The 17,475-nt window shown below is 40.1% G+C and overlaps 1 protein-coding gene across 1 annotated transcript in view; it reads left to right on the forward strand.

The window, feature by feature from the left end:
* Nucleotides 1–273: 273 nt before the first annotated feature.
* Nucleotides 274–17,475, forward strand: part of CCT3 (chaperonin containing TCP1 subunit 3) — a 117,336-nt gene continuing 100,134 nt past the window's right edge. Inside the window, exons 1-3 of the mRNA XM_071672123.1 lie at nucleotides 274–557; nucleotides 783–844; nucleotides 12,529–12,705. Coding sequence (XP_071528224.1) covers nucleotides 524–557; nucleotides 783–844; nucleotides 12,529–12,705 — 273 coding nt within the window. The 5' untranslated portion in view covers nucleotides 274–523. The remainder of the gene's footprint in view (nucleotides 558–782; nucleotides 845–12,528; nucleotides 12,706–17,475) is intronic.

Raw genomic sequence — 17,475 nt, forward strand, 5'->3', positions numbered from 1 at the left:
AGTATAATGATGTGACCGATATGTACTTGGCTACATATAAAGGAGGAAAAAAATTAGTATAGTAGTCATTGTCCTGATTATCCCTTAGAACCGTGCAACAGAATGACTCAGACTTTGTCTTCGTATGTTCTACTCAATATACAGTTAAACTTCCATTCATTATCATTATTTTACCTTTTATGAGTAAATATTGATACAAAATAAATACGTTTGATATGGAATAGAACACATCAATTGCATTTCCATGAAACAGAGTTTTGTTCCAGAAGCTTCCAGAATATTTCTTCTCGAAATCGAATACAGTTCATGAATGTGTCATACCGTACTCAAATAACGCCATCATCCTTAAATTTTATAACGTCTTAAGTTTAATTACCCGATGAATTATAATTTTGTGCACTGAAATACTGTAACGTGACACAAGATATATGGTAGTAGTGATTCGATAACTAGAGCCCGCGTGCTGCAAGTGTTGTCGCTCCCTTGTCATCGACTGCACAACCTGCTAACAAATCTTGGCAAAATGATGGGAGGAGGACAACCTATCATTGTTCTAAGTGAGTATTGTATGCACAAACACAAAATATGATTGTTGACATCTGTAGGCAGTATAACTTACCCATATAACTTCATACATGCATTATGATGAGTGGCTGCATGAGATTCTATTAATACTGATGACAGTGTCTCGCTGCTTAATATGATTTGGGTAATTTGGAATTGTAAGGAAGATATTATTCTTTCTTTTTGTGTTTGGCTGACTTATATGTTTCTTCTTTCAGATCAGAACACCAAACGTGAGAGCGGCCGGAAGGTGCAGCTTCAGAACATCAATGCCGGGAAGGTCAGTCATTCCTTTGCTTTTGTTTGATTTCCAGCACAGTTCTCGTAGTTCCCCTGCTTTAGACTTCTCAGTGTCCTATGTTTCTCTGCTTGTGAAGATTCTTGCTTCAAAATCGCTTTACAATTGTGATTAGTTGACCCCATGGCTTAGGGGAATTGTGGTAGGTGTTGTCCACCTATCATACAAGGGATTTTTCTCAATCATCATCATTCAGGTCCAGGTTGTTCATGTTATTACCCTCAAGTTATGAAGGATGGTCAAAAGTCTAATGAGCTGCTGTCAGCTTTTTCTGTATTTTCCTCAGTATTGAATGCCACTGAAATCCACACAGTAAGTGTTGTAATGACACTCTGCACGTAATTAGAACCGGTGATTCATTGCCATATAATTGTATTTATATATGATGTATCAGTATAGGTGGGGTTTGTGGTTACATAAAAACATAGGTGCTGCCTGGCAATTCGTCACCACCAACATGTGTCATATTTACTGCTGTCTTAGTAATACGCTTTTCATTGGAAGTTTGTTATTTCACCTTGGGCAAGATGAGGTACATTTGTAGCATTTTTACAGTTTATTTCCCACAGAAGTAAAGAAATTCCTCATGTACAATTGATAGATCTATTTTTAGAAGCCCCTGGAGAGAAACATCCTTTATGTTATTACATTACTTATCCTTTATGTTCATTACATTAGGACGTATACCATCACTTGCCTATAAACCTGCAAGGCATAGACTGTAAAATTACCTGCATTATCACTTGTTTCATGGTTCTTTTCTTTTTATTTTTATTTCATTTTGTAAAAGTTATTTAAGTCCCATTTTTCAGAGACTGAAGTATGGTATCTCCTTAATAAGTTGGAGATCACAAAATAATTCAGAAAGGAAATGAACGATGTAAATTTAGTTAGGTGATGGCGTTCTGCAATCTTACACATTTATTTTGCCAGTTTTACTAGGATGCCAGGGATTAAGGCCCCTACTGGTAGTTTTCCCTCGATATATACTGACACTTTGGCCTTTACTGACAATTTTTCCCTGAATTTATCAATGTTGGTGTAGTGGTTAGTGTTCCTCACTGTGACACATTCATGGCCTGCATAGGGTCAAGTGCATAGGTTCAAATCCTGATTCCTGTAGTCAGTCCACAGTCAGCCTAGCTGCTCATGTACCCTTAGGGGTTGGTCACTAAAATGGGTACCTGGCTCAATCTTGGGTATGCTTGAAGGAATAGTAGTTCCAACAATGGTGTATGGTTGTGAGGCATGGGCTATAGATAGGGTTGTATGAAGGAGGGTGGATGTGTTGGAAATGAAATGTTTGAGGACAATATGTGGTGTGAATTGGTTTGATGAAGTAATGAAAGGGTAAGAGAGATGGGTGGAAAGAAAGTGTGGTTGAGAGACCAGAAGAGGGTGTGCTGAAATGGTTTGGACATATGGAGAGAATGAGTGAGGAACTATTGACAAAGAAGATATGTATGTGTCAGAGGTGGAGGGAATTGGAGGTGGAAGGATTGAGTGAAAAAGATTTTGAGCGATTGGGGCCTAAACATACAGGAGGATGAAAGGCGTGCAAGGAATCGAGTGAATTGGAACGATGTGGTATACTAGGGTCAACATTCTGTCAGTGGATTAAGCCATTGCATGTGAAGCATCTGGGATAAACCAGGGAAAGGTCTGTGGGGCCTAGATGTAGAAAAGGAGCTGTGGTTTCAGTGCATTACGCATGACAGCTAGAGACTGAGTGCGAACAAATTTGGCTTTTTTGTCTTCCTGGGACTGCGTTGCTGGAGGGGGGAATGCTATTTTGTTTGTGGCGGGGTGGCAACGGGAGTGGGTAAAGGCAGCAAGAATGGATGTGTACAAATGTATATGTCTGTGTATATGTATGTATACATTGATATGTATTTGTGCGTGCGTGGACGTTTATGTATATACATGTGTATGTGGTTGGGCTGGGCAGATTAGAAAGGGTAGTGAATGGTGGGATGAAGAAGATTGTTAGTAAAAGAGAAGAGAGAGGCATTTGGACAATATTTGCAGGAAAGTAGTGCTAATTATTTAGAGATGTATTCCCTGCGTGTCGTAGAAGGCGACTAAAAGGGAAGGGAGCGGGAGGCTGGAAATCCTCCCCTCATTTTTTTTTTTTTTTCCAAAAGAAGAAACAGAGAAAGGGGCCAGGTGAGGATATTCCCTCAAAGGCCCAGTCTTCATCCTCTGTTCTTAACGCTACCTCGCTAATGCGGGAAATGGCGATTAGTATAAAAAAAAAATAAAAGAAAGAGGCAGGAGGTCAAGAGAAAGGTTCAGAAGGCAATAAAGAGGGCAAATGAGAGTTGGCGTGATAGAGTATCATTAGATTTTAGGGAAATTAAAAAATGTTTTGAAGGAGGTAAATAAAGTGCATAAGACAAGAGAACAAATGGGAACATCAGTGAAGGGGGCTTATGGGGAGTAATAACAAGTAGTGGTGAAGTGAGAAGGAGATGGAGTGTGTTTTAAAGGTTCGTTCAATGTGTTTGATGATAGAGTGACAGATATAGGGTGTTTTGGTTGAGGTTGTGTGCAAAGTAGGAGGGTAAGGGAGAATTGTTTGGTAAACAGAAAAGAGATAGTGAAAGCTTTGCAGAAGATGGAACTGGCAAGGCAGCAGCTTTGGATGGTATTGCAGTGGGATTTATTGAAAAACATGGTGACTGTGTTGTTCACTGGTCGGTAAGAATATTCACTGTATGTATGGTTCATGGTGAAGTGCCTGAGGATTGGTGGAATTAATGCATAGTGCCATTTTACAAAGGCAAAGAGGATAAAGGTGAGTGCTCAAATTACAGAGGCATTAGTTTGAGTATTCCTGGGAGGGTATATGGGAGGGTATATATGTCACTCTATCATCAGACACATTCAACAATCCTTCAAAATACTCACTCCATCTCCTTCTCACTTCACCACTACTTGTTATCCTTGGGGATAGGGGAGAAAGAATACTTCCCACACATTCCTCACGTGTCGTAGAAGGCGACTAAAGGAGACAGGAGCGGGGGGCTGGAAGCCCTCCCCTCCTTGTATTTTAACTTTCTAAAAGGGGAAACAGAAGAAGGAGTCACGCAGGAGTGCTCATCCTCCTCGAAGGCTCATTGGGGTGTCTAAATGTGTGTGGATGTAACCAAGATGAGAAAAAAGGAGAGATAGGTAGTATGTTTGAGGAAAGGAACCTGGATGTTTTAGCTCTGTGTGAAACGAAGCTCCAGGGTAAAGGGGAAGAGTGGTTTGGGAATAGTGTGTGAGTAAAGTCAGGGGTTAGTGAGAGGACAAGAGCTAGGGAAGGAGTAGCACTACTCCTGAAACAGGAGTGGTGGGAGTATGTGATAGAGTGTAAGAAAGTAAATTCTAGATTGATATGGGTAAAACTGAAAGTTGATGGAGAGAGATGGGTGATTATTGGTACATATGCACCTGGGCATGAGAAGAAAGATCATGAGAGGCAAGTGTTTTGGGAGCAGCTGAGCAAGTGTGTTAGTAGTTTTGATGCATAAGACCGGGTTATAGTGATGGGTGATTTGAATGCAGAGGTGAGTAATGTGGCAGTTGAGGGAATAATTGGTATACATGGGGTGTTCAGTGTTGTAAATGGAAATGGTGAAGAGCTTGTAGATTTTTGTGTGCTGAAAAAGGACTGGTGATTGGGAATACCTGGTTTAAAAAGAGAGAGATACATAAGTATACGTATGTAAGTAGGAGAGTTGGCCAGAGAGCGTTATTGGATTATGTGTTAATTGATAGGTGCGTGAAAGAGAGACTTTTGGATGTTAATGTGCTGAGAGGTGCAACTGGAGTGATGTCTGATCATTATCTTGTGGAGGCGAAGGTGAAGAATTGTTGAGGTTTTCAGAAGAGAAGAGAGAATGTTGGGGTGAAAAGAATGGTGAGAGTAAGTGAGCTTGGGAAGGAGACTTGTGTGAGGAAGTACCAGGAGAGACTGAGTACAGAATGGAAAAAGGTGAAAACAAAGGAGGTAAGGGTAGTGGGGGAGGAATGGGATGTATTTAGGGAAGCAGTGATGGCTTGCGCAAAAGATGCTTGTGGCATGAGAAGCATTGGAGGGGGGCTGATAAGTAAATAAAGTGCTTAAGACAAGGGAACTTCAGTGAAGGGGGTTAATGGGGAGGTGATAACAAGTAGTGGTGATATGAGGAGATGGATTGAGTATTTTGAAGGTTTGTTGAATGTGTTTGATGATAGTGGCAGATATAGGGCGTTTTGGTCGAGGTGGTGTGCAAAGTGAGAGGGTTAGGGAAAATGATTTGGTAAACAGGGAAGAGGTAGTTAAAGCTTTGCGGAAGATGAAAGTCGGCAAAGCAGTGGGCTTGGATGGTATTGCAGTGGAATTTATTAAAAAAGGGGGTGACTGTATTGTTTACTGGTTGGTAAGGTTATTTAATGTACGTATGACTCATGGTGAGGTGCCTGAGGATTGGCGGAATGCTTGCATAGTGCCATTGTACACAGGCAAAGGGGATAAAAGTGAGTGCTCAAATTACAGAGGTATGAGTTTGTTGAGTATTCCTGGTAAATTATATGGGAGGGTATTGATTGAGAGGGTACATGTACAGAGCATCAGATTGGGGAAGAGCAGTGTGGTTTCAGAAGTTGTGTGGATCAGGTGTATGCTTTGAAAAATATATGTGAAAAATACTTAGAAAAGCAAATGGATTTGTATGTAGCATTTATGGATCTGGAGAAGGCATATGATAAGAGTTGATAGAGATGCTTTCTGGAAGGCATTAAGAATATATGGTGTGGGAGGCAGGTTGTTAGAAGCAGTGAAAAGTTTTTAAGGCATGTGTACGTGGAGGAAGAGAGGAAAGTGATTGGTTCTCAGTGAATGTTGGTTTGCGGCAGGGGTGTGTGATGTCTCCATGGTTGTTTAATTTGTTTATGGATGGGGTTGTTAAGGAGGTGAATGCAAGAGTTTTGGAGAGAGGGGCAAGTATGCGGTCTGTTGTGGATGAAAGAGCTTGGGAAGTGTCAGTTGTTGTTCGCTGATGATACAGTGGTGGTGGCTGATTCATGTGAGAAACTGCAGAAGCTGGTGACTGAGTTTGGTAAAGTGTGTGAAAGAAGAAAGCTGAGAGTAAATGTGAATAAGAGCAAGGTTATTAGGTACAGTAAGGTTGAGAGACAAGTCAACTGGGAGGTAAGTTTGAATGGAGAAAAACTGGAGGAAGTGAAGTGTTTTAGATATCTGGGAGTGGATTTGGCAGCAGATGGAACCATGGAAGTGGAAGTGAATCATAGGGCAGGGGAGGGGGCGAAAGTTCTGGGAACGTTGAAAAATGTGTGGAAGTCGAGAACATTATCTCGGAAAGCAAAAATGGGTATGTCTGATGGAATAGTGGTTCCAACAATGTTATATGGTTGCGAGGCGTGGGCTATGGATAGAGTTGTGCAGAGGAGGGTGGATGTGCTGGAAATGAGATGTTTGAGGACAATATGTGGTGTGAGGTGGTTTGATTGAGTAAGTAATAGTAGGGTAAGAGAGATGTGTGGTAATAAAAAGAGTGTGGTTGAGAGAGCAGAAGAGGGTGTTTTGAAATGGTTTGGTCACATGGAGAGAATGAGTGAGGAAAGATTGACCAAGAGAATGTGTCAGAGGTGGAGGGAATGAGGAGAAGTGGGAGACCAAATTGGAGGTGGAAAGATGGAGTGAAAAAGGTTTTGAGTGATCAGGGCCTGAACATGCAGGAGGGTGAAAGGAGTGTAAGGAATAGAGTGAATTGGAACGATGTGGTATACCGGGGTCAACGTGCTGTCAATGGATTGAACCAGGGCATGTGAAGCATCTGGGGTAAACCATGGAAAGTTCTGTGGGGCCTGGATGTGGAAAGGGAGCTGTGGTTTCGGTGCATTATTACATGACAGCTAGAAACTTGAGTGTGAACGAATGTGGCCTTTATTGTCTTTTCCTAGCGCTACCTCACGCACATGCGAGGGGAGGGGGGGGGTTATTTCATGTGTGGCAGGTTGGCGATGGGAATGAATAAAGGCAGACAGTATGAATTATGTACATGTGTATTTATGTATATGTCTTTTTGTGTATATATATGTATACGTTGAGATGTATAGGTATGTATATTTGCGTGTGTGGACGTGTATGTATATGCATGTGTATGTGGGTGGGTTGGGCCATTCTTTCGTCTGTTTCCTTGCGCTACCTCGCTAATGCGGGAGACAGCGACAAAGCAAAATAAAGATAAAATGAATATTGATTGAGAAGGTAAAGGCATGTATAGAGCATCAGATTGGGGAAGAGTAGTTTGTTTTCAGAAGTTGTTGAGGATGTGTGGATCAGGTGTATGCTTTGAAAAATGTATATGAGAAGTGCTTAAAAAACAGATTGATTTGCATGTAGCATTTATGGATCTGGAGAAGGCATATGATAGGGTTGATAGAGATGCTTTGTGGAAGGTATTCGGAGTATATGGTGTGGGAGGTTAGTTGCTAGAAGCAGTGAAAAGTTTTTACCAAGGATGTAAGGCATGTGTACAAGTAGGAAGAGAGGAATGTGATTGGTTCCCAGTGAATGTCAGTTTGTGGCAAGGTGTGCATGATGTCTCCATGTTTGTTTAATTTATTTATGGATGAGGTGGTTAGGGAGGTGAATGGAAGAGTTTTGGAGAGAGGGGCAAGTATGTATGCAAGTATACCACGGGTCTATGTGCTGTCAATGGATTGAGCCAAGGCATATGAAGGGTATGGGGTAAAGCATGGGAAGTTTTGTAGGGCCTGGTTGTGGAAAGGGAGCTGTGGTTTCAGTGCATTACAGATGACAGCTAGAGACTGATTGTGAAGGAATGTGGCATTTTTGTCTTTCCTAGCACTACCTCGCGTGCACGCAGGGAAGGGGGGGTGCTATTCCATATGTGGCGGGGGTGGGAACGGGAATAGATGAAGGCAGCAAGTATGGATGTGTACATGTGTATATATGTATGTGTCTGTATATGTTTGTATATGTTGCAATATATCGGTATGATATGCGTGTGTGGGTGTTTATGCATATCCATGTGTATGTGGGTGGGTTGTGTCATTCTATAAATATAGCGTTAATGGAATGGCCTTAATTAAGGCCTCATCTGCCCATGCTGTTTCAGCTAATGTAAAAAAAGACCAGACTGTATGTTGTTGAACCTAACGTAAACTAATTCATGCAAACTGAACTTAAGCTGAACTAGCTTAAGCCCTTCCATCTTAAGGTAGATGATGAACTTCAGTGGGTGCCAAAGTGTTGGTAAGCATTAAGGGAAGGTCTTTGCAGGGGCATTGTGTCAACGAATCATCTAATACAATCCTTTGGAATTTCAGTGTTATTTGAATTGTAGAGATACCTTTGGATATTAAGGGATTTAAAACTATGATGTTAATGTGATTAGAGAATATCATAGCAGGTGCTGAGAGTGATTTAAAAGGTATCCCACATCATTGTGATACAGCTTATATAAGAATTAAAAAGGAATCCAAGGGGATTGCTGAAGTGTTAGCAAAATTCACCTGTAATAATATGAGAATTTTGATTTATCCCTAAACCCATTAAAGGCAGGCGACGTTTTTTTATACATCCATGTAAGGCGACACATTTTAAGAATGATAAAGTATCAAGGAATAAGCCAATGTATGCATAAACATAAAATTGGATAAACAATGAAGGTAAGAGGTGTTACAAAATACTGCATCATAGCTGGCTATGGGAGGAGTGCAAGGCGGGGGAGAGCGCAACTTATCTTCACCTTTCATTGTCTTGGCTAATACTGACGTGAGTGTGTGTAACTGTTTACAGTCATATCCAAGCAAAGAGCATCATAGTACATGTCAGAGATGCCACATCACCCAATTTCATCTTACAATTACTACAGAAAAGAGCCCAATGTTATGTAACGTTGCCTGTCTACTACTGTGCATGTTAGACAACAGCAAACACTGATGCTGACTGCGGATGGATGATTAAGGCTACGTAGCTGTTTACAGAAATGGGTAAACAGGTCATTGTAGTAGATTAAGTGATGCCACATCACCAAAGTTCAAAGAATTAAGATGCAAAATAGCCCGTTATGTAACATTGCCCAGCTTCTATCATATGAACATGAGGTAATGTCGCCCGCTTTTAATGGGTTAATTATGTTTTCCTTTCCAACCCTCAAAATTTGACTTTTTTATTTTTTGATGTATTTAGCTGTACCATTTCAAAGGTACTCACATAAAAATCGTTTGTGTATTTCGTTCATTACTTTCACTTTTAAGTATCACAGTTATGTAGGTATTTCAGCGTAACATGCAAAAAAATGCAAAAGTATGGCTTGAATGCTAAATGAATTGCTACTGCACATATTTCAATGTTTATTTTACATGCTTGGAAAAATTTGTTACCAATTATCATTACTTTATCCTTTGTAATAGATCTTTCTTGTTATACCTGGTGAAGTCTTCAAGGGTCTTGTACCCCAACAATCAAGGCTGAGCCCAGGCTATTGGGTTGGTCATTTGTCAACCAAGCTGTTGGAAACTGCAGCTGGCAAGCTTATGTAGCACCCACATCCTGGCTGGTCAGGTATGCTTTATAGGTGCTAGTCCAGGGTGCTCTTAAAGTTTTCCAATGTACATATCATGATGGTTATGATTATCGTAAGCATGTTGTTAGAAAGTACTGGGCCTGAATGTGAGTTGTTCTATCTTTGTGTGCACATCATAACTGTATTTCAGAAGTAGTATTTTAGAGAGACTTCCATGCCTGTTTTGCTAGTAGGATGTTATTTTGGAGTGTAGCTTAGATACCGTGCCTTCAAGGATTTTTCAGGTATAAATGATGATGTTCCACTCTTGTGTGCAGTACAGGAAGCATAGCTTTGGTGATTTCACTTATTCACAGTAATGTAGTTTCTTTACCACATTGATGTGAGGTGTTAAAGACATCACAACACGTTCCAATTGTGTGGCTTTTTGTGTCTTCTATGGTTATGTTAGAACATATTTTATCTGTGAAAGAAATTAGTGCATTGAATAACATCATCATTGGTTTTCTTCTCTTGAAAGTCAGCAGGATCAAGCATCTGTTGTATTGTTTTGTTTGCTGATGGTTTGGTTGTCAGACATTATTACTCTTTGAGCTCTTACACATTATTCAGCTGGTTTATGATAGTGAATGTTTTTGTCCTGTATTCTGGATTGTTTTTGATTTCTTTGTTCCCCATTCTGGGAGAGTTTAAACATACATACATTGAAAAGTTTGTTGTTCCAGGGGGAGACTTCTTTTACGTCTCTTTGTAGCCTCTCAGGGAACTGTATTGAAGTGATTATCATACTTATTCTTTTATCATCCAGAAAGGATGATATGGAACAGTGACTCGTGCTTGTTTTAGTCAGATACTGTGAGAGAATGAGGAACAGGAGAGGGACAAGTACAGTTCCTTAGGGTTCTAGGCTTTTAATTGTGGAGACTTTAGAGATGACATGGTTTACAACTATATGTTTTGATTTGTTACTTGAAAATTTGCATATCCGCCTTCCAGTTTTACTTTTTTTATATATATATATATATATATACGGACCAAGATGGTTCTGGCAGAACATGCCCCAATCAAGGTCATTATGGGTGAAAGGTTAAAGTAAAAGGAAAAGAAAGTAGAAGTAGGTTGATCAGTGCTCTAGGTGTTTGTAGACCTGACTCTTTGAGGTAAATATGTTGTATAAGAGAGAAAGACAAAATAGGAAGGAAATTCCAAAGCTTATATGTTTGAGGGAAGGAGTTATCATTGTAGCCAATACTCAAGTAGCTGGTCTTCTCACATAACCTTTTAGAAAGCAGTGAAAACACATGCCACAGGTCTAAACCTTGGGGATGGGGACACATGTAGACAGCTCACGAGAACAGTGGTCAAAATGATGCTGGTAGAATAGAGAGAGAGAGAGAGAGAGAGAGAGAGAGAGAGAGAGAGAGAGAGAGAGAGAGAGCAGCAACATCATAACATACAGAAAGAGGAACTTGAAGGGAGGTGATGCCAGGAGAATTTATGAGACTAAAGGCTTTTCCTGTGTAGTTATTAAAGTTGAAGGATGAGCCACCCCAGTAGTATGAGCAATATTCCATACGTAGGTGAATGAAATTCCTTTAGATATGAAATAGATGCTTACAAGAAAATAGATACAGCAGCTATACAATAATATTTTTCTCCAGAGGATATCTGTTGCTTTTGCCAGAGATATTTTACATTTCCTTGTGAAGACTTAACTCCAGGAGTCTTGGCCTGTGGCAGAGTTCACAGAGTTTATTGATAGGTGTTCTTTCCTCTGTTATGTGAACCTTAGCTTCTTCAGGAGGTCTGCAGTTTTATTTGATTTGATTCATTAAAAGAAACTTTTGAAAATTGCCAGCCACACTAGTTAAATTTATTGTTGTTATGGTCAAGGCAGGTGATAGCAACACTGCCTCCACTTTTGTTGAAAAAATCTTTCTCATCTTGGTCAACTTTCACTGCTGAAAGAGTCAGCGACCATAAAATTACTCTCCACTTCATCCAGAGAGTGATCATCTTCAAGTAATCATTTGTTTGCTTCTCTAAATCTTGCTGAAGGCTGCATGATTTCTTTCTTAGAAAACTCGTTAGAAATGTTCCGTCGTTGGTTTGCCTGGAGGATGACTTTGGGGAGAAATTTTCATGCACTACCACCTCAGCCAACACCCATGCTTGGCATACAGCCTTGAGTTAGAGGCCTGAAACTTAATGCGTAAGTATTTCTCTAGAAGCATCACTCAGCTCATGTATATATACATCTAGAGACTGTGTTTGTAGTTTTTTATAGTTTGATGTGGAAGTGATGAATTATTTGTAAAGGATACTATGGTATTCTTTTGCAGTGTGTCACATTTTCTAAGGGCATCTAGTTTGTTTACAGCCATTGTGTTGAGGTTTGTGATGGGAGTGAATATCGTGTACCTTATGTGATGCCTTGTACGTTTAACGTTTTGTTGAGTGTTATTGGTGAGCAGAAGAGTGGTTTTGAATGCACTAGCATAAAATGCTGTGATATGGACAGAGATTCAGAGATACTTCAAATATTAGATATCATTTTCTTTTCCAGTGACATAATGTATTAAGTTGTAAAAAAAAAAATTGTAAACAGTATCAGGATTTCACCAGAGTTATTCATACTTTAAGCAGTTGGAATTTTAGGCTATTTTATTAATATGCATAGTGCAGGTCTAAAGATAACCTGACCAAGTAAGCCATGGTATTTTCTAGACTGTAGTTTGCATTTTCAGTAATGTGCAGTTGTTCATGATTACAAATTGTTACTAAAAAGGATCAGAATTTAAGCTGAGTGTCTGAAGATACTGCCTCTCCATTTTGTTGTAAAAATTGGCATTTCCTTGTTAAGTTTATGACAGACTTTGAATATTTTCTTAATTTTTTCCCATCTTTAGTTTATTAGAGATTAAAAAAGTTTTATCATGCTCAACTGGTGTAAATTCATGGTAGAAATAGGTTTCTTGAGAGTTTCAGTTTCATAGTTTCATGCATAAAAAAAATTCAGTTGGTAAAGAGTGTTGGTAAAGGACAGTCAGTTCAGTTGGTAATTGGCTTAAGAGAAATATAAGTAAGAAGTTTGGTAAAATAATGAAAATATTTTTCCAGATGATTGCTGATGTTATTCGCACCTGTTTGGGGCCACGATCAATGTTGAAGATGTTGATGGATCCAATGGGTGGTATTGTGATGACTAATGACGGGAATGCTATCTTACGAGAGATTACAGTCCAGCATCCAGCAGCAAAGCATATGATTGAGATTGCACGTACACAAGATGAGGAGGTGCGTACCATTTGTAATTCCATATAAGAGAAAAATGAATTAGTGATAAAAGGGGAAATGATATTTTCATAAACTGATAGTCTGTATAGACAGAATCAAAATATGCAAGTCATTTTGAATACTTCTTGGAGACAATTCACCTATTGCTGTATGTAGTATCATTTGTTTATTAATTACTTGTTGATTTGTAGTGCTGGAAAGCTTAGGCTAAGGTTTTAGGCATGTCTTTTTTTTTTTAATGCACTTTTTTTATGAAAAATATTTCATTTTATAAGGACTTGTAAAGCTGCCATAACTGTTTGTGATGACTTCTATGTGTATTACTTTCCATGGCATTGAAGGTTTTTGCACACTTTTAGTGTTGAGGGTTATCATAATATGTAAGACAAGTTGCAAGTTTCTCTAGACAAAGAGTCCATTTTTATCTGTCTATATCTCTGATGCCTGTTCCAATTGGAACTCCCTCAGAGGGGTGGCCACAGCAATAGTCTCCATAACTAGTGAACTCTACTGCCACTTCATAGCCTTTAGTGCCTTACCCTTAACAGGCCACTAGCTAAGGACAACTCAAGCGGAGTGTTTGCTGAGGCTCCTTCCTAATGTTCCTGCTGACTACTTTAACATTTACGAAGGTCTTTACCACATGATCAACATTCGTAGGTAAAGATCTTCACATAGAGAATTCCAGCCACAGTTTCAAGACAACATTTTGGCTAGGAGTAGTTTATAAAGTATAACAATAGATTATTTTGTTCATAAACTCAATAAAAGCAAAATTATAGTCATTCCATCAAAATAGAAATAAGATTTTGAAACATAATAACAACACTTTTATCTGTAAGAACATTGAAGTTGAAGCCCTTTCCTGGTTATTATGAGGCTGTAACCACAGGACCCCTTCTCCAGATGCTCCTTCATCTTCATTACTTTGCTACAATCAGGTGCTGGGACAGGATTGATTCTTTTGAAACAGTGTTGGGACAGGATTGATTCTTTTCAAACAAGTACTTCTTTAATGAGACAAAGTTTCTTTAGTCAGCTGACAGTAATACAGCACAGCATCACAAAAGTGACTTTTCTCTTTGCAGTATACCTCAGGCAGGCAGTCTTTCTTTCTACCTCTGATGCTCATTCCCTTTTGAGAACTTACTCAAAGAGATAGCCTCTGCAAAAGAATTCCAAAGCTAGTGAATTCCAGTGCCTCATGTTATCCTTTACTGCCTTGTCCTTAAGAGGCCGCTAGCAGGTAGGCAATTCTAGCGCAGGGTTTTCAAAGGCTTCAACCTGCTTCTACCTAATGTGTCTTCCTCATATTCCTAATGTTCCAACCTACTACTTCTACCTAATGTTTCCATCTAATGTTCCTACTTACATCTACTGTCTAATGTTCCTACTTGCTACTTCTGTCTATTGTTCCTGCCTTTTTACCAAAAGGCAGGGCTAGCGCATAGCCCTCGCCAAAGGAAAATTTAGAGTTGTGAAGAATCTGTGTTGAGTTTTTTGTTGTCAAGTGTTGTGTGACAAAGGGATATTGTATGCTTGTGGGAGAGGCAAAAATAAAAGAGAGCTACCTGGGTCAGAGGAGAGCAGCTTGACAACCAATGAGTGCAGGACCACCATGCAGTCATTATTAACCCTCTCAATATGCAGGTAGTCATTTCCTTAGTTAGTGGCTGGCTACCAAATGCTTAACGACCCATTATACAATTGTACATGTGTGTTTATTTATTATTGATAATATATATACAAAGGCAAAGGGGATAAAGGTGAGTGTTCAAATTACATAGGCATAAGTTTGTTGAGTATTCCTGGGAAATTATATGGGAGTGTATAGATTGAGAGGGTAAAGGCATGTACAGAGCATCAGATTGAGGAAGAGCAGTTTGGTTTCAGAAGTGGTAGAGGATGTGTGGATCAGGTGTTTGCTTTGAAGAATGTATGTGAGAAATACTTAGAAAAACAGATGGATTTGTATGTAGCATTTATGGGTCTGAAGGGGACATATGATAGGGTTGATAGAGATGCTTTGTGGAAGGTATTAAGAGTATATGGTGTGGGAGGTAAGTTGCTAGAAGCAGTGAAAAGTTTTTCCAAGGATGTAAGGCATGTGTGCGAGTAGGAAGAGAGGAAAGTGATTGGTTGTTGAATTTGTTTATGGATGGGGTGGTTAGGGAGGTAAATGCAAGAGTTTTGGAGAGAGGGGCAAGTATGCAGTCTGTTGTGGATGAGAGGGCTTGGGAAGTGAGTCAGTTGTTTGATGATGATACAGTGCTTGTGGCTGACTCTGATGAGAAGCTGCAGAACTTGATGACTGAGTTTGGTAAAGTGTGTGAAAGAAGAAAGTTGAGAGTAAACGTGAAGAAGAGCATGGGTATTAGGTTCAGTAGGGTTGAGGGACAAGTTAATTGGGAGGTAAATTTGAATGGAGAAAAAACTGGAGGAAGTGAAGCGTTATAGATATCTGTGAAAGGGTGGAAGTCCAGGCAGGTTAGGCTTAGTTTAAATTGGAGTGGGTGAAATGTTTGTATAGGATGTTGAGGGATTATTCTTGTCCATATCTGATGCAAGTTAGTGTTCTGAGGGCATTTAGTTTGTGTGTTGCTTTTGTTTTGATTTTCTTAGTGTGAGGTGTGAATGTCATATGTTTTGTATGTGATTGGTGGTTAGTGATTTCTTCAGTGGATGAAACTGTCAGTTTAAGGTGACTGGAGGATGTGAGCTGGAATCATGTCAGTATGGAGTTAAAAAAGTGATGGATGACTTGTGTGGAGATGCAGACATTGTATTGTAGGTTTGGATGTATGGAAAGAATGAGTGAGGAAAGGTTGACAAATAGGATATATATGTCAGAGATGGATGGAGCAAGGAGAAGCAGGAGACCAAATTGGAGGTTGAAGGATAGTGTGAAACAGATTTTGAGCAATTAGGGCCTGAACATGCAGGAGGATGGGAGGTGTGCAAGGAATAGAGTGAATTGGAATGATGTGGTATACTGGGGTTGACATGCTGTCAATAGACTGAACCAGGGCATGTGAAACATCTTGGGTAAACCATGGAAAGGTCTGTGGGGCCTGGATGTGGATAGGGAGTTTGGTTTTGATGCATTACTCATTACAGCTAGGGACCGAGTGTGAACGAATGTGGCCCATCTTGTCTGTTTTCCTGGAGCTACCTCACTGACAGCAGAAAATATCTCATAAAGCTTCCCTAAGCTGACACATACCTGATGGATATGAGGGGAATAATAACAATCTTTTTAAAAGTTGATAATGTAATTACAAGTCTTAATGACCGCTAAATATTTCAACTCCATAATGGTATTCAGCATGAAAAATAGTCCTTGTACTGGGTTTTCAAGGAATCCTAATACCCGCAAAATTTACCAAAAATTACAGGTAATAGTTCAGTGGGTTTTTTTTGTGTGTGTGTGTGTATTATACTTTGTCTCTGTCTCCCACATAAGTGAGGTAGTACAAGGAAACAGAAGAAAGAATGGGCCAACCCATCCACATACACATGCATATACATAAGTGCCCATACATGCACATATACATACCTATACATTTGAAAGTTTTTTGTGGTTTTTTCGCCATTTCCCACATTAGCGAGGTAGTGTTAAGAACTGAGGACTGAGCCTTTGAGGGAATATTCTCTCTTGGGCCCCCTTCTCTGTTACTTCTCTTGGAAAATTAAAAACGAGAGGGGAGGATTTCCAGCCCCCCATTCCCTCCCCTATTAGTCGCCTTCTGCAACACGCAGGGAATACGTGGGAAGTATTCTTTCTCCCCTATCCCCAGGGATAATATTTCAACGTATACATACATATACAGACATATATACACATGTACATATTCATACTTGCTGCCTTCATCCATTCCTGTTGCCACCCCGCCACACATGATGTGGCATCCCCTCCCCCATGTGCGTGCGAGGTAGCTCTAGGAAAAGACAACAAAGGCCACATTCGTTCACATTCAGTCTCTAGCTGTCATGTATAATGCACCGAAACCACAGCTCCCTTTCCACATCCAGGCCCCACAGACCTTTCCATGGTTTACCCCAGATGCTTCACATGCCCTGGTTCAATCCATTGACAACACGTTGACCCCAGTATACCACATTGTTCCAATTCATTCCATTCCTTGCATGCTTTTCACCCTCCTGTATGTTCAGGCCCCGATCGCTCAAAATCTTTTTCACTCCATCCTTCCCCCTCCATTTTGGTCTCCCACTTCTCGTTCTCTTCACCTCTGACACATATATCCACTTTGTCAGTCTTTCCTCACTCATTCTCTCCATACATCCAAACCATTTCAATACACCCTCTTCTGCTCTCTCAACCACTCTCTCTTTTTATTACCACACATCTCTCTTACCCTTTCATTACTTGCTCAGTGAAAAACACCTCACACCACATATTGTCCTCAGACATCTCATTTCCAACATGTCCACCCTCCTCCGCACAACCCTATCTATGGCCCATACCTCGCAACCATATAACATAGTTGGAACCACTATCCCCTCAAACATACCCATTTTTGCTCTCTGAGATAATGTTCTCGCCTTCCACACATTCTGCAACACTCTCTGAAGCTTCGCCCCCTCCTCCACCCTGTGACTCGCTTCCGATTCCATGTGTCCATCTGCTTCTAAATCCACTCCCAGATATCTAAAACACCACTTCCTGCAGTTTTTCTCCATTCAAACTCCTCTCCTAATTGACTTATCCTCAACCCTCCTGAACCTAGTAACCTTGCTCTTATTCACATT

This window comes from Panulirus ornatus, chromosome 17 (assembly GCF_036320965.1).
Source record: "Panulirus ornatus isolate Po-2019 chromosome 17, ASM3632096v1, whole genome shotgun sequence".
Classification (NCBI taxonomy): Eukaryota; Metazoa; Arthropoda; class Malacostraca; order Decapoda; family Palinuridae; genus Panulirus; species Panulirus ornatus.